Source organism: Oncorhynchus tshawytscha, linkage group LG12 (assembly GCF_018296145.1).
Source record: "Oncorhynchus tshawytscha isolate Ot180627B linkage group LG12, Otsh_v2.0, whole genome shotgun sequence".
NCBI classification, from domain to species: domain Eukaryota; kingdom Metazoa; phylum Chordata; class Actinopteri; order Salmoniformes; family Salmonidae; genus Oncorhynchus; species Oncorhynchus tshawytscha.
The window spans coordinates 67,154,012-67,174,823 of NC_056440.1; the positions used below are offsets into that span (position 1 = coordinate 67,154,012).

The 20,812-nt window shown below is 46.4% G+C and overlaps 1 protein-coding gene across 1 annotated transcript; it reads right to left on the reverse strand.

Annotated features, from left to right (window-relative positions):
• Positions 1 to 17,694: 17,694 nt before the first annotated feature.
• On the reverse strand, positions 17,695 to 20,609 carry LOC121847883. The gene is made up of 6 exons (XM_042331142.1): positions 19,913 to 20,609; positions 19,657 to 19,805; positions 18,996 to 19,185; positions 18,775 to 18,899; positions 18,533 to 18,619; positions 17,695 to 18,429 (listed from the first exon to the last, which is right to left on the reverse strand). Exons 1-6 carry the CDS (start codon positions 20,154 to 20,156, stop codon positions 17,887 to 17,889), a joined length of 1,338 nt encoding a protein of 445 aa, XP_042187076.1. The 5' UTR covers positions 20,157 to 20,609; the 3' UTR covers positions 17,695 to 17,886.
• Positions 20,610 to 20,812: the final 203 nt, after the last annotated feature.

The window sequence follows — 20,812 nt, forward strand, 5'->3', positions numbered from 1 at the left end:
GGCAGTGATGTGCTGCTATGCCTTACAAGGCCACCAGAGAGCATCAAATCACTGCCTACAGTATGTCAATGACCAAATGTTGTGTGTATGGCAATCATGAATGGTGTTCTGTCTAATATACTGTTTAGCAAAAAACACATCATAAAATAGTCTAGACATCATAACATAGGCTACACATCATAACATAGACTGCACATCATTACATAGGGAACACAACTGCAAGATGGAGTGGGATAACTGAATTGATTCGCTTAAAAAATGTCAGTCCATTTATCCAATGAATCCTCCTATTCTCTCTCTCTCTCTCTCGCACGCACTCTTGTGCTCTCGCTCTCTGTCGCACTCTCTTATATGGTTGCACACAAAGATTGGCGTGGAGAAATCAGACTGGTGCCTCCTGGGTATTGATGATGTACAAACCTTGGCCTCTCCTGAAGACCATAACAAATGCCGTCATCCTCCAGCCAAGACCATTAGCATCCAGATAAATGCAGGGTGTGTGTGTTTCATATGGGTTTACATGTGGGTGTGTTGGTAGGAAGTGTTTTGTAGAGGGACAATGTGTGTTTTCTTCTATGTGTGTCTGTCAGTGTGTTCATGCACTCTACCCAGTCTTCCTTTCAGACCCCTAGACACTTGTATGGCCACAGGGTGTATCCTGATGGCTTATTGGATTCCTTTTAGTGATGGCCATTAGCTAAACAAATAAAGGCCATGTCTCTGTGTTACGACCTCCACCACTGTGGTCACAGGCATGATCCACCGTTGATCACAGGATCAACATTTTAACTTCATACATGAAACCAAGCAGAACTAGGTAGGGTGAGGAATCATATACACGTGCTTCTACACCTGCATTGCTTGCTGTTTGGGGTTTTAGGCTGGGTTTATGTACAGCACTTTGTGACATCAGCTGATGTAAGAAGGGCTTGATAAATACATTTGATTGATTGATTGATACTGTACCTTGGGACTCTGGTCTAGAGGTGTTATCTCAGTGAATGTTGCAAAGTGTTGTAATAACAGAATCAATACACACATATATCTGTATGTGTGTAGTCAATCCTGCTTATCTGCCTGCATTTGTGCGTGTGTGTACGTGCATGCGTCTGCCTGTGTGATTGACTGCTGGGTTTAGTGAACTTGACATTCCGTCATCATGATGACACTGACCTTCTCTCCACAAATGTGTTCTGGCTAATGCAGTTCCCAGAGAGTGGAGAAATCAATTGCTCAGTCAGGACAGGAGGTGGACTGGTTCACCACGGTCAGTTTACTGACTGCTGCACTGAGCACAGCGTATCCCCTCTTGATTTGATTTGATTTATTAGGATCCCCATTAGCCAACAGCAAGGGTGGACAGCTAGTTTTACTGGGGTCCGACATATAACGAACAAGATATTACAGACAAAATAAATTTACAATTTACATACATTTAGAAACATGAACATGTAGTGTGTGTGTGCATCTATCAGTTACACTTACATGTCAGTACATACACACAACAAGTAAGTCACATGGGGGAGAGGTGTTGTGCTGTGAGGTGTTGCTTTATTTGTTTTTTGAAACCAGGTTTGCTGTTCACTTGAGCTATATAAGATGGAAGGGAGTTCCATGCACTCATGGCTCTGTATAATACTGTATGTTTCCTTGAATTTGTTCTGGACCCAGGGAGTGTGAAAAAAACTCAGGTGGCATGTCTATAGAGTAAGTGTGTCAGTGATGTGTGTAAATTGACGATACAAACAATTTGACATTTCCAACACATCAATGTTTCTTATAAAAACAAGAAGTGATGCAGTCAGTATTTCCTCAGCCAAGAGAGACTGGCATCCATAGTATTAATATTAGCCCTCTAATTACAATGAAGAGCTAGATGTGCTGCTCTGTTCTGGACCAGCTGCAGCTTAACTAGGCCTTTCTTTGAAGCACTTGACCATATGACTGGACAATAATCAAGATAAGATAAAACTATAGCCGGCAAGAATTGCTTTGTGGAGTGTGATGTCAAAAAAGCAGACCTCTACCCATCTTTACAACCATTGAATCTATATGTTTTGACCATGATAATTTACAATCTAAGGTAACACAAAGTAATTTAGTCTCCTCAACTTGTTCAACCGCCACATCATTCATTACAGGATTCAGCTGAGGTCTGGAACTTAGGGAATGACTTGTACCAAATACAATGCTCTTAGTTTTAGAGATGTTCAGGACCAGTTTATTACTGGCCACCCATTCCAAAACTGACTGCAACTCTTTGCTAAGGGTTTTAGTGACTTCATTAGCTGTGGTTGCTGATGCATATATCATTGAATTCTCAGCATACATGGACACACATGCTTTGTTTAATGCCAGTGGCAAGTCATTGGTATGAATAGAAAAAGGTGAGAGGGCCTAGAGAGCTGCCCTGCGATACACCACCCTTTACATGTTTGACATTAGAGAAGCTTCCATTAAAGAAAACTCTCTGGAAGAAAGAAAGAAAGAAAGAAAGAAAGAGAGAGAGAGAAAGAAAGAAAGAATTAGAGAGAGCATACTTAAATTCACACAGGACGCCGGATAAAACAGGAGAAATACTCCAGATATAACAGACTGACCCTAGCCCCCCAACTACTGCAGCATAAATACTGGAGGCTGAGACAGGAGGGGTCGGGAGACACTGTGGCCCCATCCGACGAAACCCCCGGACAGGGCCAAACAGGCAGGATATAACCCCACCCATTTTCAATGTGTTGTCAGTAGTATCCCCCTGAGGATAGACTGGTCACTTCGTGTTGGAGACCTCATCAGTGTTACAGTCTCTAGAGGAAAGCTTCTCTCAATGTCCTTGTAACTAGATCACTGTGATGTCCTGTGTCACGACTTCTCCCGAAGTCGTTGCCTCTCCTTGTTCGGGCGGTGCTCGGCGTTCGACGTCACCGGTCTTCTAGCCATCATTGATCCATTTTTGATCCAAAAGGGCTAAACACCCTTTTCTCATCTGGACTGACCACCGCAATCTGGAGTACATCCGGCAGGCGAAGAGACTGAATCCTCGCCAGGCAAGGTGGGCCATGTTTTTCACTCGTTTTGTGTTTACTCTTTCTTACAGACCAGGCTCCCAGAACGTTAAGGCGGACGCATTGTCTCGGCTGTATGACACAGAGTAGCGATCCATGGATCCCACTCCCATACTCCCAGCTTCGTGTTTGGTGGCGCCAGTAGTGTGGGAGCTGGACGCGGACATTGAGCGGGCGTCACGTGCAGAGCCCTCTCCCCCTGAGTGTCCAGCTGGTCGTCTGTACGTTCCGTCTGCTGTCCGCGACCGATTGATCTATTGGGCTCACACGTCACCCTCCTCTGGTCATCCTGGGATAGGTCGGACGATGCGCTGTCTTGATGGGAGGTACTGGTGGCCCACTTTAGCTAAGGATGTGAGGATTTATGTTTCCTCCTGCTCAGTGTGTGCCCAGTGCAAGGCTCCTAGACACCTGCCCAGAGGTAAGCTACAACCTCTACCCGTTCCTCAATGGCTGTGGTCACACCTGTCGGTGGATTTTTTGACTGATCTTCCACCTTCACAGGGTTACACCACGGTCCTGGTCGTTGTGGATCGGTTTTCGAAGTCTTGTCGTCTCCTCCCTTTGCCCGGTCTCCCTACGGCCTTACAAACTGCAGAGGCCCTGTTTACACACGTTTTCCGGCACTATGGGGTGCCTGAGGATATAGTGTCTCGGGGTCCCCAGTTCACATCAAGGGTCTGGAAGGCGTTCATGGAGCGTCTGGGGATCTCGGTTAGTCTTACCTCAGGTTTTCACCCCGAGAGTAATGGGCAGGTGTAGAGAGTTAACCAGGATGTGGGTAGGTTTCTGCGGTCTTATTGCCAGGATCGGCCGGGGGAGTGGGCGAAGTTCGTGCCCTGGGCAGAGATGGCTCAGAACTCGCTACGTCACTCCTCCACTAACCTTATCCCTTTTCAATGTGTATTAAGGCGCCAGAAAATTGGCGCAGACCGTCGCCGCAGTGAGGCCCCGGTGTTCGCACCAGGGGACAGGGTCTGGCTCTCGACCCGAAACCTACCCCTCCGCCTGCTCTGCCGGAAGCTGGGTCTGCGGTTTGTGGGGCCGTTTAAAGTCCTGAGGAGAGTGAATGAAGTATGTTATAGGTTACAACTGCCCACTAATTACCGTATTAACCCCTCGTTCCATGTGTCTCTCCTCAGGCCGGTGGTGGCTGGCCCGCTCCAGGAGGCTGAAGTGCGTGATGTTCCTCCGCCTCCTCTAGACATCGAGGGGGTCCCGGCGTACTCTGTTCGATCCATTTGGATTCGAGACGTCGGGCGAGGGGCCTTCAGTACCTCGTGGACTGGGAGGGTTACGGGCCGGAGGAGAGATGCTGGGTTCCGGTGGAGGACGTGTTAGATCCTTCCATGTTATCAGAATACCACCGTCTCCATCCGGATCGCCCTGCACCTCGCCCTCCGGTTCGTCACTGAGGCCGGTGTCGACGCGCTGCTGGAGTCGTGCGTCAGGGGGGGGGTACTGTCACGACTTCTGCTGAAGTCCTGGCCTCTCCTTGTTCGGGCGGTGCTCGGCGTTCGACGTCACTGGTCTTCTAGCCATCATTGATCCATTTTTCATTTTCCATTGGTTTTGTCTTGTCTTCCCACGCACCTGTTTTCAATCCCATTCATTTACCTGTTGTGTATTTAACCCTCTGATTCCTATCATGTCTTTGTCAGAGATTGTTTTATTGTCAGTGTTGTTTATTGTTGTGTTGGTGGGCGACGGGTCCTCGTACCCATGTTTGTTCATGTCTGTACTTTTAGTGTTATGGAGCATGTTCCGTGGACATTTATTAAAATACTCCATTTACAATCCATTTTGAATCTCCTGCGCCTGATTTCCCTGCCACCTATACACACGACGCTGACACCCTGACCACTTCATATGGATACAGGAGTGGGTGTGAGCGTGTGTGTGTAGGTGTGTGTACGTGCATGTCTGTGTGTACATCTGGGTGAGAGACACTTTGATCTCCTTATTGGGTAGATTAATATTTGAATTCATAGATGGATACATCTCACCATCCCTCCTACTGTCTCTCCTCTATACCCACCCAGTCATCCCCCTCTTTTCTCTCCCTCCCCTTTCAGAGTGAATATGTTCTGCATCTTTTGTAGATTAACAATCCTCAAAAACGTCATGCTTAATTACATACATGTACAGCATCTACTTTTGTCAACAGCATGTTGATGTCAGGCTGATCTTTATTGTGGAGAGTGCAATCATGTACAACTAGGGGGTTTCTCAGGTGAGGGACAGCTTGGCTGTAGCCCTAAACCATGTGCTGCTACTACTGCTTCTCTCAGCTCATTATCCATGCAGACAACAGGCATGACAGAGACAGAAAAGTGCAGTTTGACCGAAATCTTCCCTGTGAGAATTCATAAAATACCTACATCATTCTCAAAGTGGTTTTCTAGCGGAGCATTTTTCACCTGGTATTTTAATACTTAATTCAATAGTTTCAAAGCTCTCTATTCTGTCACCATTAAAGGTGATAAAACAACACATACAGTATGTGTGCTAATCAATTACTCTGATGACACCAATATATCCTCCCCTCCTGTAATACAGGCAAAGAGAATGATGTGCTGTAGTATGAGGATGTTCCCACCATCCTTATTTAGGTTGACTTACTTCACCAATCTCCCTGTAATCTGTTGGAAACCCACCAGTAACAAAGCATCTTCAGGTGGCTCAGATATGTGGTGACAGGAGGACTCTATTTGATGCATGTGTAACAAATGTAATTAGGCCCTGAGTTTGTGAGGTGTTATTAAAATGCTAAACAGTTTAAGGGCTGGATAACATGACGATCTAAACCTCATTAGGATGTGGGAGGGAAGGACAGAGGGAGAAAATAGAACACGTCTGATTTGTATTCGCTGTGGGTGAATGTTATTTCATACATTACAGAATGCAATATGCTTATGGATCATTATTGTCCAAATGAACTCTATGCTGATATATTCACTCTCCCCTACCTGTAGCAGTTTGATTGTTACCTTGGCAGTAATATTTATTATTTTTGGTGAATTCAAACAAATAGGTCTAATCTAAACATGCTGCGTCACATATCAACCGTAGTAAAAATTTGCTGAAGAAAATATGTTTTATTAATTGATCAAAGTATAGCTTTTGCTACATTGAAATGTTCATTAGGCCTATTGGCTCTTCAGAGATGCAGAGGCAGCTCGGTCTCCATCAGTCAAAAAGTGCTGCAATCTCCAGCAGCATTGCATCCTCATTGGCATTATCAGTAGCAGGGGTAGCGGAGGCAGCCATATCCTTCAGCTCATTGTCATCTTCATACTCAGCGATGAGGTCTTCCAGGCTGGTCTCACTGATGGATTTCTTCATAGAGGTGTCTGTTAGGGTGGAGATCAAATCTTTAGCAGAGTCATCCTTCACATCCTCATCAGTAGTGATCATGTCCTTAGTGCTCTCAGGGGTCAGTGCCATGTCAAGAGTGGAGGTCTGGGTAATGGAGTCTGACGTGTGAAGATCTATCATGGTCTCAGATGAGACCATGGAGATCTGGCTCTGAGAGGTAGAAGTGGTCTGTGTGTCTGTGTTCATATCTGATGTCTGTGTTTCCATCTGCGCATGTGTCGAAGTGTTGATAGAGGATGGCGTTCTCTCTGTCCTAGTTGCCATAGATGAGGTGGGCAGAGGGACTCCAGGTAGCTGCCACTCCAGTGGGAGGATGGCCAGGTTCCGAGCCAGGGAAAACTGAGAGAGGGAGCTCTACCCGGAGGAAAAGGGTGGTTAGGTTGAGATCAGAGGGGAAATTGTCTAGATGTTTGAATCTCTGTCTGTCCGTGTAGTAATTTAGGTTTCAGTAACTTACGTGGGCACGTGGTAGAGTTGGAGAGTCAGGTCTTATGTAAATTTCCTCCATAGGGGTCTTTACTTGCCGGGGTGTCCTTTGATTTTCCTGCACAACACAATTGTAACACCCAATGATAACACAGCATTATGGGAAAGATCTTTTGCTCACAATGAAATATGATACAACATGTTTGGTTGTCTCACAGAGTTAGGTCTTTGTCCTGAATTAGTTCCCTTGTCTGTTTCTGGTGTTGGACTTACAGGTTTGTGGTCCTGAGATGATTTCAACAGCTGAACTTCAGTCCGGTCTTTCTCCCTCCCCACCTTTCCATTAATCTTGTCCTTGACCCTTTTGGTTGTAACATCACCTCCAGACAAGTCTGAACCTGTGTAGATTAGACATTTTGATTTTGAAGACACGTTCTTCCAAGTGGAGCCAATCTCATTCTATATCTAATCAGCAGACACCGCATAACACTCACCAGTATCAGATGCATTAACTTTGTCCTGGTCCTTTCTACTCTGTCTGTTCTGAGAGGGACGAGTCTTCCTCAGCTTGACTTTCCCACCACAGCAGAAGAGAGTGAACAGCTGCAGGGCCGCCACAGCTGGATGGATGCTCTTCTTCTTCTCTTTCTGCTGGGTCTCCTTTGCTTGCTCCTCAGGGGAGACCTCAGTGTCGCAATCAGTAAGTACATCAGTTAGAAATCTACTGACATTTCAAACTACAATATCAATGTTGAATATACATAGCCAATGAGCTCTAGCTTGATTGAACAAATAGTATTTCCTAAGTGTGTTTCCATGTCAAACTGTTACCCCATAATAACTAGGGTTAGTGCTGTCAGTGATCCTTGGGCCTTCCCTACCCTAAACCCTAACCTTAACCCCTACCTTAACCCTAACCCTTACCTTAACCATTTCAATTCCAAAGTCAAAGGTCAGAGTTGGGACCTTTCCATGGATTCTGTTTAGAATTTTCCTAATAACTATTAGGGCCTACCCCATCTGAAGGGGCATTGTGACATTATCACATTTGTCAAGCCATGTCAAAGGATCAGATTCAACACAATATGCTGTGTTTTCCTTATTGTGGTCATTATCAGTTGTCAAATGCATGGGTTAATCCTCATTAATAAGCAAGTTTGGATGTCTTACTGAGTTAGGTCTTTGTTTAATGTCTTTTTCTTTTTCCTGTGTCGTTCTGCATTTGTGGTCCTGAGATTCAATGCTATGTTTCTCTCCCCCAACCTTTCCTTTACTCTTGTCCTTGATCCTTTTCACGTCACCTGCAGAGTAGTCCAAGCCTGTAAGTGAAACATTTCTGAGACACATGACCTGTTTTTTTCCAAGTGAAGCCTAGATAATTGTACAATGTAGCAGCACTAATCAATATACACATCCTAACACTCACCAGTATCAGAGTCATTATTGTTGTTTGTATCGTTTATCGTTGTTCCCTTTCTCCCATCACCACTCTGGGAGGGATCAAAGGGTCTTTTCTTCACCTTGACACAGCTCAGCAGTGTAAACAGCTGAAGAAAGGTCAGGGCTTGAGGGATCCTCTTCTCCTTGGGTTTATCTTTATGTTCCTGTGTCTCCTTTGGTTTCTCCCTATGGGATACCTCAGGGACAGGGTCACTTAGTCTCTGACCCATGTCACGACAAGGTAGTGTACTGTTGTAATCAATCAAATCAGTTATAGGTTGGGAGATCGTTCGAATGTAGCTAATGCGCTCTACCTGAGCTTGTCTGACCATTTTAATGTGGTCTGAGATTATGACATATGTATGTTTCCATGGCAACATGTTACCTCATAATGTTCCCTTATAACAACTAGTTCTCCTTCCCTGGTAAAGGGGCATTGTGACATCACCAAGTTAGTTACCTATCCACATATCCACCCAGAACACTGGAACAGCCTATTTCTATGGACCTAGTCTGCCTGTATGTCTGTATTTTCCTGCTGGATCAAATTAAGATCCTACCACTGTATGTCTGTCTCTCTCTTTTCTTCTCTCTACCTCTCTCTCTCTAACTGTACTCATATTCAACCTCTGCCTTCACGCTATTGCAGCAGTTGATTTTCTCATAATTTGCCTGCATCATGTTGCAAGGAGAGAGTGGCTGAGCACAGGTCAATCACTGCAATGAGTATTATTATACAGTTGATTATCAAGTGCCACATTCAACAGACTACTACTGTTGGCAATCAGAATACAATGTTGTTGTAGTCCAAGAGTCGACTCAGTGAATACATGCAGCACAATGGGCAAGAGTCATGGCAACACGTCTATTCATACCTCCTCTATGTTTGCACTATTAAAAGCAGATTGCCGCCACATGTAGCATTAGAGACAGCAAGCCTCCCTGGCTCAGCACCTGTTAGTGTCAGCTTTTAAGTGCTACATGTCAGCCTGATAATTACTCTGTGTGTCATCAGCAGAAGTGATTGGTGATAAAAGCTCACAGAACATGATAGGCTAACACCTCTGGGGGCACCTGGATGTATCACAGTAGTTTATCCATTTCACTCAGACCATTAACGATAGGTTTGCAGGTATGCACGCACAAACACACACCACATGCACACACACACACACACACACACACACACACACACACACACACAAACACATATTTATGTGTTTGCAACCACGCATGCATTTCTAAGAACGCATGCACACACACATTACTGAAGACACGGACACACACACACACTGTCAATCATGTCCTATGAGCAGGGTAAAGACAGGGCCAGCAAAAACAGCAGCTGACAGACCGTAATAGAGCCTGTCTGTCAAATCAAATGTATTAACAATCGAATCAAATTTATTTATGTAGCCCTTCTTACATCTGCTGATATCTCAAAGTGCTGTAGAGATACCCAGGCTAAACCCCCAAACAGCAAGCAATGCAGGAGTAGAAGCACGATGGCTAGGAAAAACTCCCTAGAAAGGCAAGAACCTAGGAAGAAACCTAGAGATGAACCAGGCTATGAGGGGTGGCCAGAACTCTTCTGGCTGTGCCGGCTGGAGATTGTAACAGAACATAGCCAAGAAGTTCAAATGTTCATAGATGACTGTCAAAGGTGTGTACGGGAGGCAAAGTCAGGTGCAGGAGAGCAGAGTATAGTGAACAGGCACACTTTAATTCCTTTCCAAAATACATAGCACATAAAAACAATAACGTGCCAAAGACACGGAACATGACATCAGTAAAGCGCCCGACAATAATCCAATACCAAACAAACAATTACACACAAAGACATGATGGGAAAAAGAGGGCAAAACAAATGGATATATGAAAAATGGAGAGTTGATGGCTAAAAAGCCTGTGACTCCGCCCTTGACGCGAAGCTCCAGTGGCACGCCGACACCAGCTTCGAGGACAACGGGCGAAGTGAAGAGCGATCCGGCGACGGTGAATCTCCCGCAGCAGTTCAGGATCTAAAACATCCGCAACCAGAACACAGCACCTCTCCTCCAGACCCTACCCCTCCCATTCCACGGGGTACTGAAGACACCCCGCCCGACGCCTCGAATCTAGGATGGAACGAACGATGTACACTGGGGCCCCCTCGATGTCCAAAGTGGGTGGAGGGACCTCCCACACCTCAGATTCCTGGAGCGGACCATCCACCACCGGCCTGAGGAGAGACACATGGAACGAGGGGTTAATACGATAATCAGAGGCAAGCTGTAATCTGTAACATACCTCATTCACCCTCCTCAGGACTTTAAAGGGCCCCACAAACCGCGGACCCAGCTTCCGGCAGGGCAGTCGGAGGGGCAGTGTAACGACTCTCCTCTTCTTCTGACGAGGAGTAAGAGATGTCGGAGCAATGTGCAGCGTGTTAAGTGTCCATTTTAATATATAAAACTGAACACTATAAAAATACAAAATAACAACGTGAATGAACAAACGAAAATCGAAACTGTCCCGTATGGTACAAACACAGACACAGGAAACAATCACCCACCACTCAAAAGTGAAACAAGGCTACCTAAGTATGGTCCACAATCAGGGACAACGAATGACAGCTGCCTCTGATTGAGAACCATATCGGTCCAAACACAGAAATGCCAAATCATAGAAAAAGAAACATAGACAACCCACCCAATTCACGTCCTGACCATACTAAAACAAAGACATAACAAAAGAACTAAGGTCAGAACGTTACGGGTAGGTTACGGGTCGAGAGCCAGACCCGGTCTCACTGCTGTGATGGTCCACTCTGGTTATTTGGCATCATGCGGTTCGCTGGAGGTGTACACGGGTGGCCTCCCATGTCTCCTCCGCTCGCCTAAACCAATCATCCACCGCAGGAGCTTCGGTCTGACCCTGATGCCATTGCGCCAGAACCAGCTGGTACCCCAATATGCACTGAAAGGGGGAGAGGTTAGTGGAGGAGTGAAGAAGCAAGTTCTGTGCCATCTTGGCCCAGTGCACGAACGCAGCCCACTCACCCAGCCGGTCCTGGCAATAAGACCGCAGAAACTTGCCAACATCCTGGTTGACTCACTCTACCTACCCGTTACTCTCGAGGTGAAAACCTAAGGTAAGGCTGATCGAGAACCCCAGACGTTCCATGAACGCCTTCCAAACTGTTGACGTGAACTGGGGACCCCAATCCGACACTATATCCTCAGGCACCCCGTAGTGCTGGAAGACGTGAGTCAACAGGGCTTCCGCAGTCTGCAGGGCCATAGGATGACCGGGCAGAGGGAGAGAGGAGGGAGGAGGGAGGAGGAAGGAGGGAGGAGATGACAGGACTTAGAAAAACGATCCACAACGACCAGGATCGTAGTGTTTCCCTGTGAAAGAGAAAGATCTGTTCACTTATCCACTGACAGATGTGACCAAGGTCGTTGTGGAACGGGTAAGGGATTAACTTACCTCTGTGCATGTGTCTTTGAGCCTTATACTGGGCACACACCGAGCAGGAGGAAACATAAGCCCTCACGTCTTTTGCCAAGGTGGGCCACCAGTACTTTCCAGTCAGACAGAGCACCGTCAGAGATGTCTGGGCCCAATAGATCAACTGGTCACAGACAGCTGACGGAACGTACATATGCCCAACGGGGCACTGGAGGGGGGCGGGTTATGTACGCAAAGCCTGCTCAATTTACACATCTAGCTCCCACACGACCAGGGCTACCAGGAAGGAGGCCGGGGGTATGGGAGTCTGATCCATGGGCCTCTCCTCTGTGTCATACAGCAGGGACAGTGCGTCTGCCGTCTTATTCTGGGAACCTGGTCTGTAGGATAGGGTAAACACAAAATAGGTAAAGAACATGGTCCACCTTGCCTGATGGGGATTCAGTCTCCTCGCTGCCTGGATGTACTCCAGGTTGCGGTGGTCAGTCCAGATGAGGAAAGGGTGTTTAGCCCCCTCAAGCCAATGTCTCCACACCTTCAACGCTTTAACCGCAGCCAACAACTCGCGGTCCCCCACATCATAGTTAAGCTCCGCTGGGCTGAGCTTCCTCGAGAAGAAAGCACAGGGGCGGAGTTTCGGTGGCGTACCCGAGCGCTGTGAGAGCACGGCTCCTACCCCAGCCTCGGACGAGTCCACCTCCACTATGAATGCCAAAGAGGGATCCGGATGGGCCAGCAGTGGTGCTGAAGTAAACAGAGCTCTTAGCTGCCCAAAAGCCCTGTCCGCCTCAGCCGACCACTGCAACCATACAGGACCCCCTTCAGCAATGAGGTATTGGGAGCAGCAACCAGGCCAAAACCCCGGAAAATTCTCCGGAAGTAATTGGCAAACCCTAAAAACCGCTGCCCCTCCTTTACCATGGTGGAGTCGGCCAATTACGCATGGCTGCAATGTGGTCACTCTCCATCTCCACCCCTGATGTGGAAATGCGATACCTTTGGAAGGAGACAGCCTGCTGATAGAACAGGCACTTCTCAGCCTTGACATACAGGTCATGCTCCAACAGTCATCCAAGTACCTTGCGCACCAAGGACACATGCTCGGCGCGTGTAGCAGAGTATATCAGAATGTCATCGATATACACCACTACACCCTGTGCAGGTCCCTGAACATCTCGTCTACAAAGGATTGGAAAACTGATGGAGCATTCATCAACAAATACGGCATGACGAGGTACTCATAATGCCCTGTGGTGGTACTAAACGCTGTCTTCCACTCGTCTCCCTCCCGGATACGCACCAGGTTATACGTACTCCCGTGATCCAGGTTTGTGAAGAAGCACGCCCCATGTATTGACTCAATCGCCGTGGCAATAAGAGTTAGCGGTAAACTGTATCTCACCGAGTCCTCTATAGTCACTGCACGGGCGTAAACCCCTGTCCATCTTCCCCACAAAAAAATTAACTTGAGGAGGCGGGTGACGCAGGGATTCGGGGGGTGCACGGTGGAGACCTGGTCCGGACTTTCACCAACGGCAACCCCTACACACCTCCCTGAGCACTCTCGCGACCACCCCATGAGAGCCCTCTGTTGCTAGGAAATAGTGGGGTTATGCAGAGCCAACCAGGGAAGGCCTAATACCACAGGAAACACAGGAGAGTCAATGAGGAAGAGGCTGATTTTCACCTTGTGATCCCCCTGCATAAACATGGCCAAGGAGATGGTGGCCTCCCTGATTATCCCGGACCATAATGGTCGACAATCCAGAACGTGAACTGGGAAGGGTCTAACTACAGGAAAAATGGGGATCCCTAAACTAATGGCTAACGCTCTGTCGATAAAATTCCAAGCTGCGCCTGAATCGACGAGCGCCTTATGCTGGGAATGTGGAGAAAATTCAGGGAAACAAACAGGCACAAACAGTTGATCAACAGAAGATTCTGGATGAGTGTGGTGCGAACTCACCTGGGGTGACGCCAGAGTGCCCTGTCTGTTGCTTCTCCTGCTGCTGCTTTTGCTGCCTCTGTTTACCACGCCGCTTGGTCCTTGGTTGGTGGGTGATTCTGTCACGATCGTCGTAAGGAGCGGACCAAAATGCAGCGTGGTATGTGTTCATGATGATTTTTTAATTAAAGAAAGCACTGAACACTGAATACAAACTATACAAAACAATCACCCACAAACAAACGATTCAGAGACAACTAATGACTGTGAAGCTATAATGAGAACTGTGCTGACACAAGCTAAATAATGACTAACAGAAATAGACAATCACCCACAAACAAACAAGTGAAACCCAGGCTACCTTGTAATCAGAGACAACTAATGACATACTAGGGGATAAAGAATATGTACATAAGGATATATGAACAGTGATGGTAAGAGCAGCATAGGCAAATCATATGAAAAACAAACATACACTGTAAACCCACCCCAACTCACGTATCCCTGACCATACTAAATAATGACAAAACAACAGAAATACATCAATCGATTCATGATTAAAGTGACCATCCCTAAACTAATGGCTGTTTAACAGTCTGATGGCCTTGAGATAGAAGCTGTTTTTCATTCCCAGCTGCGCCTGAAGTGACAGGCAGTGGCGCCTTGTGATCTGGGAATGTGGTAGGTGTCCTGGAAAAAATTCAGGGAAACAAACAGGTACAAACAGTTGATCAACATAGGATTCTGGATGAGTGTGGTGCGAACTCACCTGGGGTGATGCCAGAGTGCCCTGTCTGTTGCCTCGACTCCCAGAGGAACCAACACGGCACGCAGAGTGTGTCCTCTGCGGCCACAGATGGTGCATGTGATGGCTCCTCCTCCAGTCTCCCTATGAGCAGCCCCTCCTAACTCCATGGGCACCGGAGCGGGGGTGCTGGAAAATGGCACCGACAGAGCCTACTCTGGACGTCCGCGGGTGACCAGCAGGTTATCATACCAGATGGACAAATCCACCAGTTGGTCAAAGGAGATGGTGGCATCCCTGCAGGCCAGCTCACATCAGACGTCCTCTCGTAGGTTGCATCGATAGTGGTCGATGAGGGCCCTGTGTTCCAGCCTGCTCCGCCGGCCAAGGTCCGGAATTCCAGAGCGAATTCCTGGGCGCTCCTCGTCCCCTGCCTCAAATGGAAGAGCCTTTCTCCCGCCGCTCTACCTTCGGGTGGATGGTCGAAGATGGCCTGGAAGCGACGGGTGAACTCCTCGAACTGGTCCAACGCCGCGTCCTCCTCTCTCCACACGGCGTTTGCCCACTCCAGCGCTCCTCCTGTGAAACAGGAAATGAGGGCAGCTACTCTCTCCCTTCCTGAGGGAGCTGGGTGCACGCTGGCCAGATAGAGGTCCAGTTGAAACAGGAATCCCTGGCACTTTACTGCCATCCCATCATACTCCCTGGGAAGGGAGAGATGCATCCCACTGGAATTCTATCCAGACGGGACGGGTGGAGGCAATCCCGGTTGTACTGGTCGAGGTGCTGGAGAGACTCCCTGTCTCTCCCAACGGTCCATGGTTTGAACAATGTGATCCATCATGGCACCAAGTTGACTTAACATTACCGAATGTTCCTTGTCGCTCTCCTGGACGCGCTCCTCGACTCCACTAACCGGGGTATCTGCTCCTGCTGACTCCATGGTTTGGTGTGTAATTCTGTCAATGGTGTGTAAGGGAGGCAAAGTCAGGTGCAGGAGAGCAGAGTGTAGTGAACAGGCGCACTTGAATTCCGTTCCAAAATAAACAGCACATAAAAACAATAACGTGACAAAAACACGGAACATGACAAAAGTAAAGCGCCCGACAATAATCCACAATTTCAAACAAACAATTACACACAAAGACATGATAGGAAACAGAAGGCTAAATACATGTAGAATGATTAGGGAATGAAAACCAGGTGTGTATGGGACAAGACAAAACAAATGGATATCTGAAAAATGGAGCGGTGATGGCTAGAAAGCCGGTGATGTCCATCGCTGAACGCCGCCCGAACAAGGAGAGGAACCGACTTCGGCGGAAGTCGTGACAATGACCAGCAGGGTCAAATAATAATAATTACAGTAGTTGTCGAGGGTGCAACAGGTCAGAACCTCAGGAGTAAATGTCAGTTAGCTTTTCATAGCCGATCATTCAGAGTATCCCTACTGCTCCTGCTGTCTCTAGAGAGTTGAAAACAGAAGGTCTGGGAAAAGTAGCACGTATGGTGAACAGGTCAGGGTTCCATAGCCACAGGCAGAAAAGTTTAAACTGGAGCAGCAGCACGGCCAGGTGGACTGGGGACAGCAAGGAGTCATCAGGCCAGGTAGTTCTGAGGCATGGTCCTAGGGCTCAGGTCCTCCAAGAGAAAGAAAGAAAGAAAGAAAGAAAGAAAGAAAGAAAGAAAGAAAGAAAGAAAGAAAGAGAATTAGAGAGAGCATACTTAAATTCACACAGTACGCCGGATAAGACAGGAGAAATACTCCAGATATAACAGACTGACCCTAGCCCCCCGACACATACTCTACTGCAGCATAAATACTGGAGGCTGAGACAGGAGGGGTCAGGAGACAATGTGGCCCCATCCGACGATACCCCCGGACAGGGCCAAACAGGCAGGATATAACCACACCCATTTTCAATGTGTTGTCAGTAGTATCCCCCTGCGGATAGACTGGTCACATCTTGTTGGAGACCTCATCAATGTTACAGTCTCTAGAGGAAAGAAATTGCTTCTCTCAATGTCCTTGTAACTAGATCACTGTGATGCCCTGACCACTTCATGTGGATAGAGGAGTGGGTGTGAGCGTGTATGTGTTTTTGTGTGTAGGTGTGTGTATGTGCATGTCTGTGTATACGTGCATGTCTATGTGTACATCTGGGTGAGAGACACTTTGATCTCCTTATTGGGTAGATTAATATTTGAATTCATAGATGGATACATCTCACCATCCCTCCTACTGTCTCTCCTCTATATCCACCCAGTCATCCCCCTCTCTTCTCTCCCTCCCCTTTCAGAGTTAATATGTTCTGCATCTTTTCTAGATTAACAATCCTCAAAAAAGTCATGCTTAATTACATACATGTACAGTATCTATGTTATGTTGAATTAGTTCCAAGTCTACTTTGTCAACAGTATGTTGATGTCAGGCTGATCTTTATTGTGGAGAGTGCAATCATGTACAACTAGGGGGTTTCTCAGGTGAGGGACAGCTTGGCTGTAGCCCTAAACCATGTGCTGCTACTACTGCTTCTCTCAGCTCATTATCCATGCAGACCACAGGCATGACAGAGACAGAAAAGTGCAGTTTGACTGAAATCTTCCCTGTGAGAATTCATAAAATACCTACATTCTCAGAGTGATTTTCTAACGGAGCATTTTTCACCTGGTATTTTAATACTTAATTCAATAGTTTCAAAGCTCTCTATTCTGTCACCATTCAAGGTGATAAAACAACACATACAGTATGTGTGCTAATCAATTACTCTGATGACACCAATATATCCTCCCCTCCTGTAATACAGGCAAAGAGAATGATGTGCTGTAGTATGATGATGTTCCCACCATCCTTATTTAGGTTGACTTACTTCACCAATCTCCCTGTAATCTGTTGGAAACCCACCAGTAACAAAGCATCTTCAGGTGGCTCAGATATGTGGTGACAGGAGGACTCTATTTGATGCATGTGTAACAAAGGTAATTAGGCCCTGAGTTTGTGAGGTGTTATTAAAATGCTAAACAGTTCAAGGGCTGGATAACATGACGATCTAAACCTCATCAGGATGTGGGAGGGAAGGACAGAGGGAGAAAATAGAACACGTCTGATTTGTATTCGCTGTGGGTGAATGTTATTTCATACATTACAGAATGCAATATGCTTATGGATCATTATTGTCCAAATGAACTCTATGCTGATATATTCACTCTCCCCTACCTGTAGCAGTTTGATTGTTCCCTTGGCAGTAATATTTATTATTTTTGGTGAATTTAAACAAATAGGTCTAATCTAAACATGCTGCGTCACATATCAACAGTAGTGGAAATTTGCTGCAGAAAAAATGTTTTATTAATTGATCAAAGTATAGCTTTTGCTACATTGAAATGTTCATTAGGCCTATTGGCTCTTCAGAGATGCAGAGGCAGCTCGGTCTCCATCAGTCAAAAAGTGCTGCGATCTCCAGCAGCATTGCATCCTCATTGGCATTATCAGTAGCAGGGGTAGCGGAGGCAGCCATATCCTTCAGCTCATTGTCATCTTCATACTCAGCGATGAGGTCTTTCAGGCTGGTCTCACTGATGGATTTCTCCATAGAGGTGTCTGTTAGGGTGGAGATCAAATCTTTAGCAGAGTCATCCTTCACATCCTCATCAGTAGTGATCATGTCCTTGGTGCTCTCAGGGGCCAGTGCCATGTCAAGAGTGGAGGTCTGGGTAATGGAGTCTGACGTGTGAAGATCTATCATGGTCTCCGATGAGACCATGGAGATCTGGCTCTGAGAGGTAGAAGTGGTCTGTGTGTCTGTGTTCATATCTGATGTCTGTGCTTCCATCTGCGCATGTGTCGAAGTGTTGGTAGAGGATGGCGTTCTCTCTGTCCTAGTTGCCATAGACGAGGTGGGCAGAGGGACTCCGGGTAGCTGCCACTCCAGCGGGAGGATGGCCAGGTTCCGAGCCAGGGAAAACTGAGAGAGGGAGCTCTACCCGGAGGAAAAGGGTGGTTAGGTTGAGGTCTGAGGGGAAATTGTCTAGATGTTTGAATCTCTGTCTGTCCATATAGTAATTTAGGTTTCAGTAACTTACGTGGGCACGTGGTAGAGTCGGAGAGTCAGGTCTTATGTAAATTTCCTCCACAGGGGTCTTCACTTGCCGGGGTGTCCTTCGATTTTCCTGCACAACACAATTGTAACACCCAATGATAACACAGCATTATGGGAAAGATCATTAGCTCACAATAAAATATGATACAGCATGTTTGGTTGTCTCACAGAGTTAGGTCTTTGTCCTGAATTAGTTCCCTTGTCTGTTTCTGGTGTTGTACTTACGGGTTCGTGGTCCTGAGATGATTTCAACAGCTGAACTTCAGTCCGGTCTTTCTCCCTCCCCACCTTTCCATTAATCTTGTCCTTGACCCTTTTGGTTGTAACATCACCTCCAGACAAGTCTGAACCTGTGTAGATTAGACATTTTGATTTTGAAGACACGTTGTTCCAAGTGGAGCCAATCTCATTCTATATCTAATCAGCAAACACCCCAAAACACTCACCAGTATCAGATGCATTAACTTTGTCCTGGTCCTTTCTACTCTGTCTGTTCTGAGAGGGACGAGTCTTCCTCAGCTTGACTTTCCCACCACAGCAGAAGAGAGTGAACAGCTGCAGGGCCGCCACAGCTGGATGGAGGCTCTTCTTCTTCTCTTTCTGCTGGGTCTCCTTTGCTTGCTCCTCAGGGGAGAACTCAGTGTCGCAATCAGTACATCAGTTAGAAATCTACTGACATTTCAAACTACAATATCAATGTTGAATATACGTAGCCAATGAGCTCTAGCTTGATTGGCAACAAATATTATTTCCTAAGTGTGTTTCCATGTCAAAATGTTACCCCATAATAACTAGGGTTAGTGCTGTCCGTGATCCTTGGGACGTCCCTACCCTAAACCCTAACCTTAACCCCTACCTTAACCCTAACCGTTTCAATTTCAACGTCAAAGGTCAGAGTTGGGACATTCCATGGATTCTGTTTAGACTTTTCCTAATAACTATTAGGGCCTACCCCATCCGAAGGGGCATTGTGACATTATCACATTTGTCAAGCCATGTCAAAGAATCAGATTCAACACAATATGCTGTGTTTTCCTTATTGTGGTCATTATCAGTTGTCAAATGCATGGGTTAATCCTCATTAATAAGCAAGTTTGGATGTCTTACCGAGTTAGGTCTTTGTTTAATGTCTTTTTCTTTTTCCTGTGTCGTTCTGCATTTGTGGTCCTGAGATTCAATGCTATGTTTCTCTCCCCCAACCTTTCCTTTACTCTTGTCCTTGATCCTTTTCACGTCACCTGCAGAGTAGTCCAAGCCTGTAAGTGAAACATTTCTGAGACACATGACCTGTTTTTTTCCAAGTGAAGCCTAGATAATTGTACAATGTAGCAGCACTAATCAATATACACCTCCTAACACTCACCAGTATCAGAGTCATTATTGTTGTTTGTATCGTTTATCGTTGTTCCCTTTCTCCCATCACCACTCTGGGAGGGATCAAAGGGTCTTTTCTTCACCTTGATGCAGCTCAGCAGTGTAAACAGCTGAAGAAAGTTCAGGGCTTGAGGGATCCTCTTCTCCTTGGGTTTATCTTTATGTTCCTGTGTCTCCTTTGGTTTCTCCCTATGGGATACCTCAGGGACAGGGTCACTTAGTCTCTGACCCATGTCACGTCAAGGTAGTGTACTGTTGTAATCAATCAAATCAGTTATAGGTTGGGAGATCGTTCGAATGTAGCTAATGCGCTCTACCTGAGCTTGTCTGACCGTTTTAATGTGGTCTGAGATTATGACATAAGTGTGTTTCCGTGGCAACATGTTACCTCATAATGTTCCCTTATAACAACTAGTTCTCCTTCCCTGGTAAAGGGGCATTGTGACATCACCAAGTTAGTTACCTATCCACATATCCACCCAGAACACTGGAACAGCCTATTTCTATGGACCTAGTCTGCCTGTATGTCTGTATTTTCCTGCTGGATCAAATTACCTCTGTATGTCTGTCTCTCTCTTTCCTTCTCTCTACCTGTACTCATATTCAACCTCTGCCTTTGTTACGCCCCTGAAAACAGGGGAGAAATAATCACAAGAGTGATACGGTGTTGTATTCTCAATTCAACGTTTAGTGTAATCATTTCACAAAAGTAACACATTACAAAACAACAGAAAACCCATTATACAAATAACACAGCAAAATATCTTATTAACAACGTACATGTTCATTCACAATCGACATAAAATGGCAGCTACTCTCAGTACGATGCTATCCTTCACTTCAACCGAGCAGGGCTAATATTACTCTCTTCAAACTTAACTCTAACTTC

Excerpts from the sequence above, each read along its gene's own strand:
- LOC121847883 (XM_042331142.1), bottom strand. The coding sequence starts at position 20,156 with ATGGGTCAGAGACTAAGTGACCCTGTCCCTGAGGTATCCCATAGGGAG. Across the intron at positions 19,186-19,656 it reads TTAAACAAAGACCTAACTCG|TTCTCCCCTGAGGAGCAAGC; the intron begins GTAAGACATCCA and ends TGCGACACTGAG. Across the intron at positions 18,620-18,774 it reads CATCTCAGGACCACGAACCC|GAAAATCGAAGGACACCCCG; the intron begins GTAAGTACAACA and ends TGTGTTGTGCAG.